General features: G+C 50.5%; 4 protein-coding genes across 4 annotated transcripts; 1 reads left to right on the forward strand and 3 right to left on the reverse strand.

Moving 5' to 3' along the window:
* The first annotated feature begins 4878 nt into the window (after positions 1–4878).
* On the forward strand, positions 4879–9153 carry BKA67DRAFT_59850 (uncharacterized protein). Its single transcript, XM_046105311.1, has 2 exons — positions 4879–4894; positions 4960–9153. Exon 2 carries the CDS (start codon positions 5054–5056, stop codon positions 9050–9052), a length of 3999 nt encoding a protein of 1332 aa, XP_045964748.1. The 5' UTR covers positions 4879–4894; positions 4960–5053; the 3' UTR covers positions 9053–9153.
* A 697-nt stretch (positions 9154–9850) lies between these two features.
* Positions 9851–11040, reverse strand: BKA67DRAFT_653785 (Nicotianamine synthase; the record flags this gene model as incomplete). Its single annotated transcript, XM_046106441.1, has 3 exons — positions 9851–9976; positions 10060–10683; positions 10837–11040. The coding sequence occupies 3 exons, from the start codon at positions 11038–11040 to the stop codon at positions 9851–9853; spliced, it is 954 nt and encodes a 317-aa protein (XP_045964749.1).
* Positions 11041–14455: 3415 nt separating this feature from the next.
* Positions 14456–15809, reverse strand: BKA67DRAFT_59883 (uncharacterized protein). Its single transcript, XM_046105313.1, has 2 exons — positions 15066–15809; positions 14456–14876 (listed from the first exon to the last, which is right to left on the reverse strand). Exons 1-2 carry the CDS (start codon positions 15487–15489, stop codon positions 14617–14619), a joined length of 684 nt encoding a protein of 227 aa, XP_045964750.1. The 5' UTR covers positions 15490–15809; the 3' UTR covers positions 14456–14616.
* Positions 15810–18612: 2803 nt separating this feature from the next.
* Positions 18613–19985, reverse strand: BKA67DRAFT_589970 (Alpha/Beta hydrolase protein; the record flags this gene model as incomplete). Its single annotated transcript, XM_046104534.1, has 3 exons — positions 18613–19490; positions 19619–19849; positions 19931–19985. 3 exons carry the CDS (start codon positions 19983–19985, stop codon positions 18613–18615), a joined length of 1164 nt encoding a protein of 387 aa, XP_045964751.1.
* Between the last annotated feature and the right edge of the window lie 227 nt (positions 19986–20212).

The following is a 20212-nucleotide window of genomic DNA, read 5'->3' on the forward strand; positions in this document are numbered from 1 at the left end:
TTGATGACATTTGTATAAGTATTTGGATCTCTGCATGTCGAACAAGTGATCCGACGTATCAGTCCTGCGAAGGAGTGCAATGGCTTAGGCCAGAAGAGCCGTCAATATGTCCTTCAGAATCGGTCGGATCTATATCTAAAGTAACGAATCACACACCATTGGGAAGATTTGTCAACCGCATTGTGTGGGCCCCCGCGTTAGTGACAACTATACTTGACTTGGCTGCTGTCAAGGGCTGCCTTGCCAGACATTCTTGCACATCTAACACCGAGCTGAAAGACTGGTTACGTTTCAAATGCTAGTATAACGTAGACGTGGCATCCCCGCGTAAGAAGGTGGCCATGTACATACTAGAATGACCAATGGAACGTCGCCTCAACAAAAGAGAGGCATGTCCGGAAGATGGTGAATTAAGCATAAATAGGAGGGGGAACTTCGCCGGGATCTCTTGTTTCAGAAACCAAAGAAACGAGATCAAAGCTCAGACCCAAAGGCAACGGTGTTTATATAACGCTTCGCATTGGTGTCTAAGAAATCGTCGATGTAGCAGTTAGATCAAAGGCTGGTGATCAAGCCCGAGACATTTTAGCCGTACATCCCTACATAGATCTTAAACCTGAACTTTGATGTGCCGCTGTTTGATGTGCGCTGCAATGCCGTGACAGAAGTATGTTCCGTTGGGCAGTTTGCCAGCACCGGGGCGAGCTGGGCAGCCATTCCGCTAAATTGCTTGCATATCCAGGCTGCATGGGAGCCACAGCAAGCTGGCCACAGCAGCGCACCATACGATAATAATTCATTTCTCTATAGGGTGCTGCTTCACTATTGGAGCAATGAGATGTTGTCCCAGACTGCCCATCACACCGCCTTCTCGTGCGCTAGCCTCCAAAAACAGGCCAGCAGTGCGCAGAATGTGATTGGGGGAAAGGCCCCCATGGAGAGCTTAAACTTGATAGTTCTCCGATGCACATGGGGAATTAGATGGTCGAGTTTGGTTAAGTCAGGGGTATAAGATTTGAGATTTGAGATTCGGGAAGAGCGTGATGGTACCACATGGTTGACCTTCTGACAACTTGCTTGGTCCTGATTCGATTTGCAATGGATTATGATCTACAAGAGCTGATATGACCGACACTGGTGGACGGCGTGATCGAAGTTTACTTGTACAACGTACGTACAGTACGCCGAGGATTGATTCAACAACGAAGTGGCTCTTTAAGATGTAATATGTGGAGATTACATGTGATCCTCTAGATGTTTGTCATCAGTGGTTTGTTTCCTGTAGCGCTCGGCTGCCACGTTGCAAGCTTTCGGTAGCTGATTGGTGTATGACCATTTGACTCAAGTCTGCAAAGCCCCTTGTCCAATTGCCAGATAAGATGCAAAGTCTTGGGTATCGTACTCTAGAGTTGATGTTCCTGATCTGGTGGCGGTTCTATTGTAGGATGCCTTCGAGGTGCGGCGCATTGGACAACATGGTAGCCGCGACCTAAAAAGTAGAGCTAATAGTGGATGGCCCAGCTGGACGAACATCAGGTCCGTGGACGCCTCTCGCGTATAATGTCGTCATTTGAGCAACATCTAATAACGTTTTCAGCCAGAGCTGGACGGGCAAACCCCATATTTGTTTTCATGCGAGTTTGCTTCAATCGCGGAAACAAAAGACTTTGCTCCAATCTGGGACGAAAATCTCTCATATGTGGTATGTAGTGCCTTGATGAGATTGAGATACGAAGGGCAATGACAATGGTGATTCTTGGGGCCTCGGTACTGGAGCTTAGCCGCATCGGTCGGTAGCCATTGCAAAGTGGCACTTGCTCTTTAGGGATAACCTTCAAATGTTCCTGCAGAGAAGGGTGAAGCCGCCCTGACCTTCTCCTGCATGATACATGAAGAACACTCCGGGTTGGGACCTTCTTGACCGGGCTGCAGATGCTCAACTCAGTTCGGTCTTGTTCTTCTTTTATATTCCTTTTCTTCTCTTTTGTCTTCTTCTTAAAGGCGCAGCTTCAACTGTTGTCACCTTAGACAAAGTTACAAGTTCAATAACCACAACTTGACAAAATTTCAGACACATCGGACCTGTCAAAGCCTCTAAATTAAAAAAAAAAAAAAAAAAGAAAAAAAAAGGTATAAATCTTTTTTTTTTCATTTTTTTTTTTTTCATTTCTGCCAGACAGAAGTCGGTATTTGATTGACTACAGCTACCATCTCTCCAGAAAGCTTGGGCGGGTGAATGCTTGAAAATTCCACGCCGTTCGCAGAAAATGCTCCGAGTGGCCCGTACCACCGCTGCAACTTTGATTATGAGCAGACGACATGGTGTCGGCCGCATGTTGGAATCCGGGGTCTTGAAGGATTCATTGATTGACCCCTGTTTTGCCTGGCATCTAGTCGCCGCACACTAAGTCAACACACGTGCGTGTCGGCGAGCTTTTGTCATGTACGTCGACGACGGCCGCTATGCTTCCATTCACTGGAATGCCTCGCTCCTCCTTAGACGTTAACTTCATCCACATTTGACATGGGTTTCTCTGTGAATATTCAACCTTGTCCTCGATTTTTGATCCCGTATGGGCTTTTAGTAGCATAGAATGATGTAGCAGACTTTAAGTTTGTGATTGACTAGCCCGTTCCACGTGTTTGACGTGAGGAGTATTTCTTGATGAAGCAGACGGCGCAGAGTCGCATCAAGATAGTGGTGGCCCGAGTTCTTTTCAGGCCAATGACTTGTTCAGTTCTAGCAGTGGTCATCAGTGCACCAGATATGTGGGGCAGAGGATCCAATTAGAATCCTTTGTAGCCCTGCCATACGGATCCTCCACTATTCAACTCCCCTAAGCCTCTCTCAGAGCATGCCTACATTGCTTGCATAGGCGTCATAGTAGTTTGGGCCAGAATCTCCACCACTGCGGATACAAGAGCTGCAGCGACTCATGACATTTGCAGCGAAATCTTGGAGTTAATCACACGATGTCGCGCTCAATCACACTTAGGTAGATCTAACGGGAACCAAAGCATGTTGGCTGGGTACCTAGTGATGCTTGGGGGCTGATAGGGTGTAGTAGAGGAGAGAGGATCAATTAAATAATACATGCCATCTGGTGGCAAGGCGCTTGACGCGACAAGTTTTCGGCTTTGATCAACACTTTTCTTCCGGCATTCTTTCCAAGGACTGGAGAAGGGGCAAAAACCCAAAACCGGGGTTGCCAGCAAAAGGAACGAAACATCTGAGAGTCCCAACTCACCGGCGACTGTGATCGCAGCATTCCAGGAACCTACCGACGGCTATGCGCTTGTGCGCTTACTTGCAGTGAGACTACTATTCTCGCCGTGACCACACCATACACGCTCAAAGTAGGTCTCAGTCATCTCATCTGCTGGGGTCTCCATATACATGCGCGACGGTTGCGTGCCCAAACGCCAGACGCTGTACGTCGAGATCACAAGCTGCCACTAAAAGACTGCAACGTCAATCAGGGTGATCCTTTCGTCTCGAAACCGCAGCGATCCGGATTGGGCGAGAGGGAAAAAGCCTTGACCCCCCCGCAACTGGCGACAAGTTCCAATTGGACGCCAGGGGTTTCTGTCCCTCGTCTACCTTTAACCCATTGCAAGGTGCAAGGTGCAAAGGTGCTTCAATTGGTTGCAGCACTGCGCTGCGCATAGATTTACTAGATACCTTGCGGATACCTTACCTAGCAAAAGTCGCAGACAGGGTGGGCCAATGTCGCAGCTTGCGCTCCAGCAGCAGAAGCAGAGCCAGAGCCAGAGCCAGAGCCAGAACCAGAACCAGAACGAGGACCGGAACGGGAACCAGGGCAAGAGATTGAACATGGACCGCAGAACTGAGAGTCCATCCGACTCTCGTCTTCATTCTAGCCCAAACCGAAGTCCCAACCAGATACAGGACAGCCCGACCATTGGCAGGGCTTTTGTCAGCTTTTTCGACGCTGAAGAAACTGATGATGACAGCGACAACGTTAACGTTACCACACTTTCGCCGCCTCCACCACCGCCATTGAGCATCACTGTCACTGGTCCAAAGTGAGTACAGTACATGCCTCACCTTGCTTTGCTCTGCTCTGCTCTGCCTTGCCTTGCCTTGCCTCGCCTTGCCTTGCTTTTGCCCTACTCTTTTCTTCCTGTCCATCCACGTACATAAGTCTATGTAGTGGATATACAGTAACATACAGCCCAATGCAACCCTCATCCCAGTATCTGGACCCGCAACCGTCTTTCTCGTTTTACCGCGTTCCTTCCATTTCTTGCGATTCCTTATTCGTCTACGCAATCCAATCCTATCCTATTCTGCCCTATCCTTTCCAACCGTGCTTTGGATCGTGTGTCTATGTGTTGTTCCACATGCGCAAATACCGAATCAAATCTTAGCGGGCTTTTCCCTTTCTTAGCCAAAGTTTGGAATTCAATCTAGAAGCAACTTGGCTTCCAACGCCGTTTTGTTGGAACCTAGTTGTGAAACTTAATCAACATAGACGCTCCGCTGCTGTCTCACGCTCAAGCTCAAGCTCAAGCTCTTGCCCTCCATCGGAAGTCTGAAGTTGAAGCTCCAGCGCTGACCACAAATCTCCACCCAACTCAGATCAGTACGGAAACCAGCTCCCAGTCCTTTGCACGCGAGCACCGCAGTATCGCCGCCCTCAAGCGCGAGCCCGAATCGTTCGACATTTCCTTCGCCGGTTCACGCCTTGTTCCCCGGCAGTAACACAGCAAATCAGCAACAGGCGCCGAAAGAGGCCCCGCCATACTCTCCCTCGAAAGAGACCTTCTTTACCCATCCCTTCATCAACAACCATAACAACAGCAGCCACTGTCACGGAGAGACACCCTCCCCACCGGCAACACCAATTTCACCGTTTACTAGAGCGTCTGGGTTCGTACATGCTGCTCATCTCAGACCCTCGGGAAGAGCTTGGTCTAACTTTCAATTGTCTACAGATCACAGTTGGTCCCAGTCTCTCCGAATGCTGCCAGAAGAATTTCCGGCCAGTACGTGACGACGAAGCCAGCAGTCGGCTCTCCTGTGAAGGATATGCCAGCAATGGCAGGAAACTCGGTTTCTACCCGGGTTGACTCGATATCAAGTACAAACAACGGAGTCCCGCGTACCGCATCGCTAGATTCCATAATCTCGACCATGTCGTCCAAGACCTCCCAAGACGCCGCACCAGGAACGACTGACATAGCGAATCTAATCAAGACGGCAGGGAGTCCTGAGGCGGTCATTCAGTACTTGTTGAAGGAGAAGCACAGCCAATCACAGCAAAATGCCCAGCTATGGAGGCTCGTCGATAAGCAGAGGGCCATGATCCTGGGCCTCAACAAGGACCTGGAACGTGCCTTGAAGGACAAGGAGAAGTACCGGAAGAAGATGAAGGAGCTAATGGTAGCACAAGAGGCACCGTCCAAGATAGAGACACAACAGCCAACTGTGGTAATCCCGCGACAAGTGGATGTCAGAGGGCTAGGAGAACAAGCAGCAGATGTGCCTACGTCGCCGTCCAACTTGGATACGGACAGCATCAAGAATTCGCCAGTAGATATGGCTATGGCTCCGTATCCAATCACGCCCCCTGCAGACCGAGGATCTAATGGGCCTATGTCTGCCGTAGGTGAAATACTCGACCCTTCGCATTCTATGCCCAAGCCATCAGAGCATGCCTTAGGACATTTCGACCATGAGGAGGACGATCGCGCTGCGGACGAGGCAACCAAAGCTGCTCAAGCCGCCGAAGATTCTCCCATTTTGCTTTTCAACACGGGACTTCCGCCGTCGAGAAGTTTACCTAGCGCACCACCCAGCGTACCACCACCAAAACCTCCAATCACCTCCAAGGAGTCTGCACCACTACTCGACCAAACTATCTCGCAGTTTCCTCCCCCATCCGCTCCCCCGCCGCGCAAGCCTCCGCCAGCCCCCTTACAGCTAAGAAAGGAGGCACAATCCACGCTCATCAGCCCCCCTGAAGACGAGAACGACTCAGATTCAGATTACGACTCGCTGTTAGATGTAGACGAGCTACCTGTGCCCACAGAAAGTCGTGGGAGAAGGCGGACTAGGGATGAAGATGACGTAGAAAGGGAGAAGCTGGCACAACTCGAGGCAGAGAGACGCAGCCTTTCCAAGAAACAAAAGGGCAGTCAGAAGGGTACCCCCAAGGAGCCCGACCTTGAGCCCCCGCAGGATCTGCTCCCTGCCAGTCCCCGGTCTGCCGGTTCTCAACCAATGCTGGTTCGTAACAACATTCCGGCATCATTGGCCGGCATTTTGAGTGGAAGCACGCAGTCTTCTCCTGCCGCACCTTTGATGTCACCTGGATTGCCATCCAGCCCACGCCCTATGGGTATGAGCTCTGCCACATCGCCACCCCTCTCACCACGGGGAGTGCTCATGTCAGCTGCTCCCCTGTCTCCTCGTGCTCCTAGACAGCCTATCCCCTTACCACCAAACACGCCTTCGACCAGCCCGTCAGCAGCCGAACCGCTTGGACTTACTTCGCCAAAACCGCTTAATATCACAAAAATGGCCTCTGAGACTGGACAGCAAAGCCCCACTGGAAGTCGCGAGAGTGCAAGTGAGCGAAGCCGTATCTACAAGGGCTTTGTCACTGAAGAACTTCCCGATCTACTTCTTCCTCCTAATGCGTTGTTCTCTGTGGAGGTCAAGGTGGCCTCGTCTCGAATGAAGCCATCTAGAGCAAGTCTGATATCTCTTACACAACTTGAGGAGGATCCGGTCTTCACATTAGCCATCTTCTCTCGGGCCGAAGGCGGAGAATTATGGAGAGTTGAGAAAGATACCATTTCTCTAGCCAAGCTGGATCAGAAGTTGAAGCAGTGCTCTGCCTTCACAGCGAGAACCCCGGACCGCTCACTATTTAGTGGCCACGCTCCAGCGAAACTCGATGCTCGTCGGATAGCCCTGAACCTGTATCTGGACGAATTGCTCAACACTCCATTGGACATAGGGGCTGCTTTGGAGCTCTGCAAGTACCTGTCGACCAACACTCTGCCACCCAATGCCGACGAGACCGGCTCCGCTGTTGATAGTAGCAGCGAGATTAGCACCTTGAAGACTGGCGCCGGTGGCCGACCATTGAAGAGTGGGTACCTGACCAAAAGAGGCAAGAACTTCGGTGGTTGGAAAGCACGCTTCTTTATCCTGGATGGACCTCTCCTGAAATATTATGAAACTCCTGGTGGTGCTCACCTAGGAACTATCAAGCTACAAAACGCTCAGATCGGGAAGCAGTCACAGAGTAACAACGAGGGCTCACCCGCTGGTACTTCTAATGATGAGATGGACAATCAGTATCGGCACGCATTCCTGGTTCTCGAACCCAAGAAAAAAGATTCTTCTAGTCACGTGAAGCATGTTCTCTGTGCGGAGAGTGACCACGAGCGTGATCAATGGGTCGAGACTTTGCTGCGCTGGATTGATTACAAAGACCCTGTAGAAGAAGTCTCGAAAGCCAAGACTGAGCATGATCGCCATGGTTCCGGTAGTACTCCTCAGGCCAAAGGAGTGAGCGCGAAGAAGAAGCAGTACGGGCAAGTCACAAAAGCACATAACGACCACAGCGCCAGTCAAGATGGATTGATTGGCATCAGCTACGAAGGTACTTCACAAGGCGACGTCCCTGATGGTGTGCCGCCACGTCGCCGTAACACCGAGACACCTGATTCCCAACAGGAGCGAGTAGTGCCGTCTTCGTACACCATCTCTGCACCGCGAGACCCTCAAGTTATCTCTGATACCGCGATCTGGGGTGCGAAGGCGGCTCTGGCACCACCTGGTATCTCGCTTGAGGAAAAGAAACAACGTAAGCGTAGCTTCTTCGGATTTGGTCCGAAGACACGTTCTTCGTCTGATGACCAGGATTCTTTGTTTAGTGCCTCGAGTCAATCAGTCCAGGGTAATGAGTACCGTGGCCCTGTTCGCCAGTCGTTTGGTGCTCCTCTTGCGGAAGCCGTTCGTTACTGTGGACCTACTGACGTAAACGTCCCGCTACCAGCGGTCGTGTTCCGTTGTATCCAATATCTAGAAGCGAAAAACGCAATTTTCGAGGAGGGCATCTTTCGTTTGAGTGGATCCAATGTCGTCATCAAAGCCCTTCGCGAAAGGTTCAACGTCGAGGGTGATATCAATTTACTCACGGACGAAACGTATTACGATATTCACGCGGTCGCATCACTGCTTAAGCTTTACCTCAGAGAGTTACCCACGACTATCCTGACCCGAGATTTGCACTTGCAATTTCTAACTGTCACTGAGATGTCTGGTCAGAGAGAGAAGATCGCTGCATTGTCAGAACTCGTACAACTGCTCCCGCAATCCAACGGAACTCTTCTGCGTTACTTGATTGCTTTCTTGGTCAAGATCAACAACAATGCAGATATGAATAAGATGACAGTAAGGAATGTTGGAATTGTATTTTCGCCTACGTTGAACATTCCTGCTCCGGTGTTTGCCTTGCTTTTACAGAATTTCGAAGCAGTATTTGGCATTGCCCCGGAAGATTATGAGCTGCCTTCACCAGTTTCTGAGTCAGATTTGAGACCGTTGGTAGAATCGCAGGCCCGTCGACCTGCATCTAGAGCTGGCGCCACAACATCGCCCCAGCGTCCGCGCTTCATGGAACAAACGCAGCAACAACGCTCGACACCCACGCCTCCTCCTGCTATAATTTCCGGAAGTGGTCGGTCGACGGCCACACCTCCACCTGTCTCTCGTCAGATGGGGTACGAACCACAATATCTTGCCCAACAGCCCAACGGATCTCAAACGTCACTCCGACCAGCATATGAGAGTGGCTACATGCCACCTACGAACTACGACCCTAACGCGAGGCAATTAGCAACCAACGGCCAACTCAATTATGATCGGTCGCATTATCAAACCTCTTATGAACAAGATTATTCAGATTATGACCAGCCACACGCAGCCCGGGCTAAAAGAAGGGAAAGCGCCATGTTCATGGGTAATATGATGCTCAATCAGCAAGGATCCAAGAGTCGCCTTCGCGAATAGAGATCTGATCCGTACCATGACCGCAACGGTTCACGACCACAATTTGATTTTTGTTCTTCTTTCTAGCGATTTCTATATATACGCCGCATTTACAAGCTTTTTTGTATCGTCTCATGAGGATACCAACTCTCATTCGGATTTTGCTTTCCATACCCAATCAACATTTGCATATCGACGCGCTACGCAGCGCCTTCAACCTGGATGGTTCCCATTTCAAAGCGGTTCTGCGTTCTTATCATCGGAAAAAAAAAAAGAAAAAAAAAAGCCTGCGGACTGGAGCCGGGCGAGTTCTACTTATTATCTAATTTATGTCATCGGAGTATAGACGATCAATGCGCAATTCCGAAACTCGTCCATGGAACATGTAATATCACCTCCATGACCGCAATATTCGGCAGTCTTGGTGCCAGAGATGGCTTTCTTACGATTGTACAACAATTTAATGAGCCCGAAAAAGGCGTTGGTGGCAAGACTTCAGTTCATTGGGATCAAACTATTCCCATGTCATATGCATGTTTGGCGTTGTGGCATTGACTTCAGCCGGAAGCAGAGATTAGCGTTTCAAGAATGCGCGGGCATTAGCATGATACCTCAAGAACTGATTTTGACTTGCAACGGTTGGACAATTAGTAAACAGCGAAGAGAATTGAAAGTGTTGAAACAGATATTGCCAGCTACTCATGGAGTCATACGGCCTCATTTTTTGCCTTGTGCACAAGTGTTTTAACTAATAGTGTTCAAGTATGATGCTTATTGCTTTGCAGATCAGAGTGGAGGACCATCACAACCCGTGGTGATCTATGTTGGTAGCGCAAGCCCCTTTACCCTAGCTACAATAACCGAGTTCACAACATTTCCGTAAGGGTGTGTGACAGTCTCTACTTGCAAGACTTTGCATATCCTCCTACTCGACAATTCAACCTCCTACATATGCGCACATAATTAGTAATGTGGATCGAGCTTCTCATGTCGCCTGCGTCAGATATATCAAAATGGTATAAACTTACCGGATATAGCACAGTCTTCAGACCATACGCACTCCGAACCACCATGAGGGCGCCCTTCCTCATCCGTCTGGCTACGCTGATGACGATCTCCTCCTTGTCCCGCTGCGTGACGCCCACGAGCGCGGCGAGGAAGACGACGTCGAACGAGCTCAGGTCCTGGTCCGAGTTCGCATCCGAGCACCGGAACGCCATCCCCGCGCTCCAGGAGCCCAGCTTCTCGCACAGTACCGTCGACGCGGACAGCGCTGTCGCGTTGTGGTCGATGTTCATCACCGTCGGTCTCTCCTTCTTCTCCTCTTCCTCCACCACGTTGTCGTCGTCGCCGCCGTCGCGGAGACTGCGCAGCAGACACATGGACGTCAGGGGCAGCGGGCCCGAGCCCACAAAGGCGATGCGGCTGACCGGCGCAGGCTCGACGGCGTACAGCGCGTGGAGCTCGAGGCGCGCCAGGTCGACATAGTTCTGGAAGTAGGGAAAGGACTTGAGCAGGGACAGGGCCTCCGTGGAGGACCGGGACCGGGACACGATCTGGTCGGCCCAGTACGACTCTAGACAGCACTCAGACGCAGAGGATATGTGCCGGAGAGAGGGTAGGATGGACTGGATGCGGGGATGGGTTAGGACCTAGTGTGTGGCATGTTAGTGGGGTGAGAACCTCGTATAGTTTTAAGGGCAGGTAAAGGTAATTATGGCAAAACATAATGAGGTGTGCCTAGGCCTGCTAAGGAAACACACACACACGCACGCACACAGTAACAGTAACAATATAACACGTACCTTGTTGATAGTACTAGAATCATGTGACTCGCAGCATAGAGATACAAGGCCTCCAAGGGTCTTGTTGGTTATCTCACCGGGCTGCAGGCTGTCTAAGTTGACCAAGGTAGTATGTGCCTCGACGATACGACTGACGAGATCCCGGCTCGCATCGTCACACCCACCAGTAAACAGTGAGCGCAGATAAGAAAAGAAGCTAGCCATGGTGGTGTGCTCGGAAAAGTATATACCGCTGCAGGGATCTGTGTAGGAGATTGATTTATGGGTATTGTTATCAACCGGGGGCAGCCAATCAGGGGTAGTTTTAAGGTAAGGCTATATCGAGCAGAAACGTGCCGGCTAATAAATGGTATCGGATAGTAGTACAAGAGGATGCTGTAACTCTAGTATAAGCAAATGACGTGCCAAGGTATTCGGGATCGATGTGTTCAGTTCTTCGGGCAAGTGACTAAAATCTCGGCGTGAGGTGTCCCGAAAATAATGACCGCCGAGCCGAAGATGCGTAAATAGTGTTCTGGATAAGAGTGATTCTAATATGCTTGAGTGAATCTTCTAACGTCACGGCCAAATCCTGTTGTTCATGAGCTGAAGAAGAAATTGCTTGTGTGGGCGCTGTGGGTGATTCATGGCCATCAAGGTTCTCAATCTGATGCGGAAGGTCACATAGTGTCGTTATAACCCTCAGAGCTGAAAGTCATTCACGGGTAATAGAATACAATAATGGCAACTACCTAGCCTTTGACCCCCAAGGTCATAGTGAATTCAACCGTCACATAGTAGACGTGTTCATGCATGAGGGGTTAAGTATCCTCATTGCTATGGCTGCCCAATTCGTCAATTGATGAAAGTCGCCGAGTTATCGACCGACGGCCATTCTCTAGTGGGAACTAGGAGTATGATGGCTTAGAGGTTGAGAAAGAATATAGTCTTGAAGACTCGTTCTGGCTTTAGGTTGCTCAGCCCCGTATTTAACTTCTCACCCTTCCCTGGGACTGTTACCAAGAGCCTCGAAAACTCAAGAGAAGTTTGAGATATCCAACATTTTCACAAGATCTTGTCGGAATGATCAGTCTCCCAGATCCGTTCGAAGTTCACAATTACCTAAACATAACTCCCGTCTCAGAGACCCGCGTAGGATCCTCATGACACCGCAATGAACCTAACTAGTTATGTGGAGAAAGCGTTAGGCCGCAACCATGGAGGCAATACACGACTACCATTATCAAAGAAGAAGAGATCTCGAAACCTTAAGAAATGGAATACCAAGATGGTAAAACGAGTCAAATCCATACAACGAAGCCGGGTGGAAATCTCTTTTCGTGCCGCATCCGATCTCGGCTTAGTATACTGAAAGTGGACCAAGCAGAAGACACCCGACGGAACGGGGCACTGATTATCTTGACAATCCCCCCCCCCCCCCCCCGTTTTGATGCACGACAGATACCAATCAGACCTATCCTCCAGAACGGAGCCTTGATTATCTTGATAATCTTCCCGCCCAGATGCAGGAAGAATAATGGGTACAACCGCAAGCATAGGGCTGGGGGCTTTCCACGTGTCAGCGGTGCGGGCCCCCTTCACTAGATGTGCAGAGCAACCATGGTGATGAGGGCTTTATCTAAACCATCAACTCCATCAAATAACAGGCAAAAATCGGGTGCAAGCTTGGAAGTTCTATGCGGCGAATATGACATCGTTCCGTCACCTCTTGACTCCCAAAACTTGGCACTCTAGGCCCTTTGGCTGTTCCACATATTCTTTTTTTCCCTTTCCTTCTCCCCCCCCCCCGCTCGATATCAATTCACCCGCTTGTCGATACTAAAGACAATCGCTTGTGTATAGTAAAAAAAAATAAAAAATAAAAACCTTCGAGGGGTCCTATGGAAGCATTGAGTTGCGTCCAGCTCGAAATCTCCTAGTTCCTACAACTACGAGTCGAGGCTGAATCAGACCACCAGCTTGGAAATCTGGATATGACCGATGCTCACAACTATCGCCCAATCACATTCGAAATAAAGAGCCAAGATTATGGAGCATCAGAAAGGCAAGCATAGCTCTGTACGAGAGACGGTGTAATGCTCCTGATCACTTCTCTTCCAGAAACGCACCGCCGGCATTTTTCATTCTCACGAGAGCTCGACTTTAAGAATTCTTGTAACACCCTTTACCCTTGCAGAACGTGTCCATAAAAAATCAGGACGGTCTGTGCCATACGGAGGGTAGCAGTCCTAAGTAGACCAGATGAATTCGAGGCCTGTTTGCCATGTTCGAGGTCGAGAACCCGAGTGTTCACCAGAGCAGCAAGAGCGAACAAGAACAAGAAGACTCAAGGCATGCTGTCTTAGGGCTATACAGAGCACACCTATCAAAAAGGCCGGAATTGGTGTTAATGGCACACTCTCGATTTACAGCTATGATTATGATGCCCTCACCTCTACATCATCACGGGCTCGTGTACACGACCGCTAGACCTCTGGTGACATAACTTGAGTACTATTCCGTGGACTATGCAATATATGGAGTTACGAATCTCAACTCCCGGAATATCCACGCCAAACAATTTTTTCTTTCTTTCTCATCCCTTTGTAGTAAGTCACTGAGTCTATTCCGGATAACTGTTGAGAGCTGGCCACATGTTTTTGGGCGCCGCTTTTTTATTTTATTATTTTATTTTCAAGTCCTTTGAGTAAGTGCATTCAAGCAAAGCGTTGAATACGTTATTATCTTGTATGGCCTTGATCCGTCTATCATGATGACACTGCAGCGGTCTGGTCTATTGTTGGTAACTTGTCTTATTCCACCGCTGGTACTTCATATCCGTCGTGGTTGTCGAGCTTGATGACCGGCTTTGTATTGTCGAGGGCATGAAGAAACATTCACCACTTGAATTAGTATCCAGAACCCCCAACTACCTGTGGTACAACTCGCCCTTCATGAAATAGGAGGCATACGAAGGACTTGCTGAAGTAGCTCTATTTGTTAGAACACAGTGTTGGAACAAATAGCTAATGTACGGTGGCGGATGATCATCAAAGCCAAAGCAGTCCAGACGGTCAAGTAGAGAAGCAAGTGGTTGACATGGTGCGAAGTGCTTTACATGGGCTTTGCATGTACTTTATAACTTGTTTTGTTTCATTTACTAGATTTTCTGAGCAGATAGTTCCAATCTCATGCTCCTCAAGCCCTTCGTGCCCAGCGCCGTGGGTCATGTCGTATGTAAAGTCAAGAATTTGACAACCTCTTAACAGACTCCGAACGTTACCGAAATGACATAATCAATGTGAAGTTCATTCCAGATATGCTGCTTTTGAGAGCTTTTGTCCCCCAGATTCCCCATGTTGATTGACGAGCACGGCTCAAGGCTTCGGTGCCATGGTACAATGTCCTGCTGTTCCAAAATTTGGCCACATTGTTTGCCTCAATATCGCAGCAAATCTTTGTCCTCCCTTTTAGCGCCATATTGCAGTGGTGTAGCGAGTGACGTTAGTTAGCAAGGGACAGGTTCAATGGAAAATCGAAAGGCAAAAGGCCGCTGCAATTAACTTGGGCTTTAGTCAAATATTGTATGAGGGGCGGCCGCGATGGAGTGGCGGCCGCCGTGTTTGTGGTGTTTGTGTCATCTTCCCCGGAAGGGCTGTGAACTGGCCGCTACAAACAGTAATATGTCATGTTGTTTTGCCGCCTGGCCAAGCTGATGTCTGGAGCTGCAATGGGTTTCTTTTTTTCATTTCATTTCTTTTTTCAGTTGCCTGCAAAAGTCGAACCGGACATTTGGTACATTCAGTCCATGTAAAAGTCACCCTTGAGGATACGCTCCTGCATGGCGTCGGGTTTGCGTTGCTCTGGCTGTTTAGGCTTTATGGCGGCAGCTTGTTGAGGGGGCGCGGGCATTTCGGAGACGGACTTGGCGCGATCGTGATAAGCAATTCCTGGTCGTGGAGGAGAACCGGCAGCGGACAAGCCGCTGAAGGATGGGCGCATGCCCGATACGCTGCTTTCGGCGCGGGATCTAAGCTGCTCGGACCAATTGAAGCCTTGGTCTGTACGAGTAGCGGAAAGAACGTCAGAAGGGGATCTTGCAGGTAGTGTTGTGCTTGCCTGAGCCATGCTAGTTCTACGACCACCTGCGGTCGCAGTCGCAGCGGGTGCAGTGAAGGTAGCGGAGCCCGAGGGAGGCGTGCGGGTTATGCCGCCCGAAGGACGGCGAGGTTGGTCAGGAGCAGGCCTACCAGAAGAGCCAGGGCTGGTACCTGCTGGCGGAGATCGTACGGAACGCAGTGCGTTGGCACCAAAACTCATGCGTCGGACGAACGGGGTGGTAGGGGCTGTGCGTGCAGATGGCTCATCGTCATCAATAGCGTTCTCATCGATGGAGTCCGAGTTGTTGGTGGAAATACTTCCTCGTCGGATTCCACCAAAAGCTCCCGTGGCCGAGGCTGGACCTGCAGCGCCCGAGAGACCCAGGGTAGTGACGGAAAGGCGCCGGTGGGGATCTCTAGCTGCGGCGGATGAGTTGAGAGGTTGAACACCGTTGGATCCGGCCGAGCTCGAGTTGCTACGCTGAAAGAGGCTCGAGAAGGCAGCTGTGGTGACAGATCCCCGGCGTTCACGTGGGCCGGTCGAGGTTGGGCTGTGGTCTCGGTCGTTGGACATGGCGGCGATGTCAAGGTGGGACAATGGAACAGACGGACAGATGTACAATCGGATCTCGACCAAGTAGTGTGCTATGTGATGTAATGAAGGTAGGCCAGAGGGCGCGGGTTTGTTTTGGTGGGAGAGGGATGGCTCGGAGCAGATATAAGTATGAGTAGAAGTACGAGTAGGAGGAGGTAGGAGCAGAATGCAGACGCCTGCTCGCACCCCTGAACTGAAATGTGCAGTGACCAGGCGAGGTCAAGTATAGATAGACAGATTGTGGTGTCGACTGAAAGAAGACTGGACCCTTTGTGTGATGGATAAGACCGAGTGAGTTTCGGGTGTGGCAAAACAAGCAGAGGTAGGTGGTATTTCTTTGAGAGATGGCAAGATAATGGCTTCAGATTCAGATGGCGCCAGGTACTCAATACCGCGTGGACCCTTGATTGGCGGGGCGGGGTAATACCCCTCGAGGTTCAAGTGGGTGATCTCAGGAAGCTGATTCGACTTTGTGATGTAACAGGGGCAGTCCGATAGATTGGACTTGGACTGGACATTGATCAATGGCGCAAGTGTGGATGGGATGTGATGGGATGTGATGATAGGATTGTGTAAAGGGGAGAGAGAAGTAAGGGGAGTGAGTGAGCTTGGGGAACTTTCAGGAGAACCTAAAGACTAAAGTAAAGTAAAGACAAAAGACAGACACGGTAGCGGACTTCCAATGACTGCTGCCACCAGATAAGTAAGTAGATAAGTTACCCACCCATCGCATCCCGTTGGGGGCGTGATTGTGTACTACTATCGCTGACCAACCAAGGCCGAGCCCTGGAGGACAAGCTCAACTGGAAATGCGGGGAAGCTGGGGTTTCAGTGGGTAAGGTGCTGCTTGGCCACTGGACTCCTGGTCTCTGGCCTGTGACGTATTTACTATTAACTCGCCGCCGACCCGACCCTCGTTTGCCTTCATCAGATAGATACATGTAACCAGAGCACAACAACTGATAGAGGCAGGAGAGGGCAATCCATGTTGCTCCGAATACGCCCAGATCGATCCGAGTCACGCAACTTGGATCTCTCCCTGGCAGTCCTTGCGAATGAATCTCTAATCTCCATGACCTGCATCTGGCTATCGTCCTCCTGGTGGCTGCCATCCCGGCTGCCCTCCCGTCTGCATCTTTATCCACCTCCATGTCCACTTTGAGCCACGTAGGTCTCCTTGACCAGGCTACCTGGCCTAACCGTACGAGTAACACAGGCACGACCGATGCAACGATGGAAGCTTCGCCAAGCAACTCCACACTTCTACTCACATCTTTCGATGTACGGCGTCGAGCAGTTTGCATAGTCTCCACTCGGCTCTCGTGGAATGGGGTACTAGACCACATGCCAGAATGCATACAGTATTAGTAGTTGTAGCAATACCCAACCCTACCCCAGATCACCATCAAAGCGGCCCCACCACCCAATGCCGTCACGTAGCGGACTGTGAACTATCGACCTAGCCATAGCTTGGCATGCTTGTCCTCTTGGAATCAACGAATCCCGAGCCTCGAATATACACCGTCCTGCATGGAAACACAGGCTAGCCACTTTCTCATTGCGTGCCCAAACGGAAATGCGTACTTGTAACGCCTCCGTTGCTGTCTGCAGCGGAGTCCGCTGAAGCTAAATATGTGGGCTCGAGTCGTTTGATATTCATACGATTCTCGGCACCAGGCCTCCACAAGCTCAGCCCACAAAGACTGCCCATCGGCTGATGAGTGCCTCCTCATGGTGCAGTCAAAGTCTGCAGTGAAACACCATACTCAACCATTGCAGGCGCCGACCGAGGCTAGAACCCAAACACGATCCAGCATCGTTACTTCCTCTCAAGATATTCCACTCTTCTAACCTTGGATGCAAAGCATGGCCTGCCGTGTAACATGGTCTGCAAAAGGTTGCTGTTTACTGCTTCTAAATATTAGCCATACCTCACACAAAAGAGCGTACTTCATGAGGAGTCGCCTAACCTAGTCGGGGGTCATGGAAAAGTAAGCCCGAGTTCTCACTGCTGGAATAGGCCCTCGCCGCATGTGCTAATATACGCAACTTCTTGTAAGTGGTTGACATAGTTGTTGTACCTTCTCTATGAATATATTTCACGATTTGTTAGGCACTCGATCCATATCACTGCGTCTGAGCATGATCGAGCCATGCCTCCATATCGCTCTTAGTCTGACCGACCAACGCAAAGACATATTAGTATTGGCATCAGGAGTGTTACGTGATGCTCTAGAGCTACAGTCTGCGTACTTCGTACATTCACTAAAACCCGGGCTAGTACTGGAACAATATTGCCCTCGACACAACGTCAAAGCGAACCTGGTACCGTGTTCTTAGACAGATTTTTGGTATCGGGTATGTTCTCTTTCAACCTGTGTGATGGACATTGACTTGGAATATTTTGTGCAGTGAGGCACGACGGACTATTTGCATAAGACTTGGTCACGACGTCGGGTATTCAACTTTCTCGATAACTCGCGAGCGAGAAGTTTTGTTGTCTTGTGCTTTCCGGTCTAACTCGAATCGTCCGTCTTTCGCTGAATGGCTTTTGATTTCAAATCAACATGGGATGCGGGATGGAGAATCTACGTGGGAATTATACCATTACTCATAATTCGGTGACCATTTTCTAAGACCTCTATGAGCATATTTAGGTTCTCGATATGAGTTAACCTCGACCGTCACATCAATTCGAGAATCTGGGCCTGAAGCTCACCTACATACTTGATAGTTCAACCAAAGTATTCACCAGCACACCAAATATAGAGAGATTGCAACTATACTCCCGCTAGTCTGGCCCTCAGCCCCGATGACTACCCCTCACCCCAAACTTCTGAGCGAGTCAGTCTGGATCACAACTGTAACTTACGGCCACAGGGGCCATACCAAAGTACATCTGTTTATGACAAGGAAGCAGTTGCTGCTACTATCGGCTTACTTGCGTTATACATGGCTTGGCCGACCATAGCCGTCAACACAAGAGAAGTTTATACTAGGCACTACTACTGCATTTGATCATTTCCCGGTCATCTCATGAGAAATATTGATTCCATCGAGTGTCTCAAGATATTTGTACATGTAGTTGGGTTCCGGCCTGCTTTAGTCTGTTTGTTGTACACTACGCCCACTGTGTATAAATCTGTCTATGTGGCCACAAACCTCGCTGCTACACTTGATGTTAACCTCGTGCCCAGCGTCCAACACCACCGCCTCTACGCCGTCGCTCCCCAAAACCGCCTCAGCATCCCCAATGGTCTCCGACGGTACCACGACCGGGTCGTCCTTCCCAAGAATCATCAAGACCCTCCCCGCTTCCAGACCCCTTGGTCTTGTTTCCATTTTTTTATCTGCTCCTCTCCTCTCAGCCAGTATATGGGCCAATACCTCCCAGTCCCCCTGCGGCGCATAGATAGGCGCATACCTGATCGTGCTCAGAAACGCCCCGATAAACCCCTCATGGTGATCGATCTGCCACCTTACCACATGTGAAACACTTACGTGCGGCCTGTCTTTGGAGATCGATGCACTATCGAACCCTCGTCCTCCACTCGCATCCCCGTTGCCACCACTTCCCTGCGCTGTCGTCCCGCTGCTCTCCGCGGCCACGATGTCAGCAGGCCCGCCGGCCAGCGACGGTTCATCAGCAGCCGCAGGCCTGATCCGCCGCCTCACGAGCCAGCGGACGAGCGGCTCCGGGAGCAGACCAGACCTGCTGTACAGCAGTCTGCTCTGCCAGCCGACGTGGCGGGGGCGGATGAGGCCCGAGCCCGCCACGAGGACGAGGGACCGCAGCCGGTGCGGGAAGTAGCGCGCGAAGGAGGCGGCGAGGCAGCCGCCGAGGGAGTAGCCCACAAGGTGGAAGGAGCCCCAGCCCGTCAGAGGAGACGAGGCCAGCACGAGCAGGATCTGCGTCGTGTACAGCCGCGCGTCGTGCGGGAGGTCGACGGGCGCGTCCGAGTAGCCGCGTCCGAACAGATCTGTCGAGGTAGTGCGTTAGTCTTTTCTTCTTCCTTGGGGGGGAGTTTTTCTTTTCTTTTTTTCTTTCTTTTTTTTGAAATTGAGACGTGATCAAGAAGCGTTGGAAGGTGTGAATTTTGAGACGAACCGAACAACATGACCCTGTACCCCTTGCCTGCGAGTTCGTGTGCCAGGTCGCCCAGTGCAATCACCGGCGTGCTGATGCCGTGGAGGAACAAGACCTTCTCTCCGTCCTCGTGACCCCACTCAAAGACTCGGATAGAGCCATAGGGCGTAGCGACGTCCCTGCCGCCAGGGAGGACATCGGGTGGGTAGGGTAGATTTCTGATCTCGTCTTTCGACAGATGCGCCAGCTTCCCTCGTGGCGATTCAACATAGGGCTTGCCTCTTTCCGTCTTTACAGTGAAAAGTGATGTTATTATAGCCAGTGAAAGAACACCCGCCGCTCCGAGTGCGACCACTCGAGAATTCGGCCCAACGAAATGACTTGACATGATCGTAGTGAGGGGGTATTGGCACAGGTTTTGGCATGGTTGTTCTATATCTAACAGATCAAAATATGTTTGATGCTCGTTGATTTGGAGCTCATCGTTCTTCACTCGTTGTCGTTTGAGACATGAAAGATACTTCATGGCCGAGACTCGAGTTTGAATATATGACAGAGGGGCGGGGCTTCGGTTATGGTCAGGACCCACAACAAGCATTTGAACCGGCGGCTGAC

The sequence above is a fragment of the Truncatella angustata genome (genome assembly GCF_020726525.1).
Source record: "Truncatella angustata strain MPI-SDFR-AT-0073 chromosome Unknown BKA67scaffold_1, whole genome shotgun sequence".
NCBI classification, from domain to species: Eukaryota; Fungi; Ascomycota; class Sordariomycetes; order Amphisphaeriales; family Sporocadaceae; genus Truncatella; species Truncatella angustata.

Excerpts from the sequence above, each read along its gene's own strand:
- BKA67DRAFT_59850 (XM_046105311.1), top strand. The coding sequence starts at position 5,054 with ATGCCAGCAATGGCAGGAAACTCGGTTTCTACCCGGGTTGACTCGATA.
- BKA67DRAFT_59883 (XM_046105313.1), bottom strand. The coding sequence starts at position 15,489 with ATGTCCAACGACCGAGACCACAGCCCAACCTCGACCGGCCCACGTGAA. Across the intron at positions 14,877-15,065 it reads TACCAGCCCTGGCTCTTCTG|ACCAAGGCTTCAATTGGTCC; the intron begins GTAGGCCTGCTC and ends CTACTCGTACAG.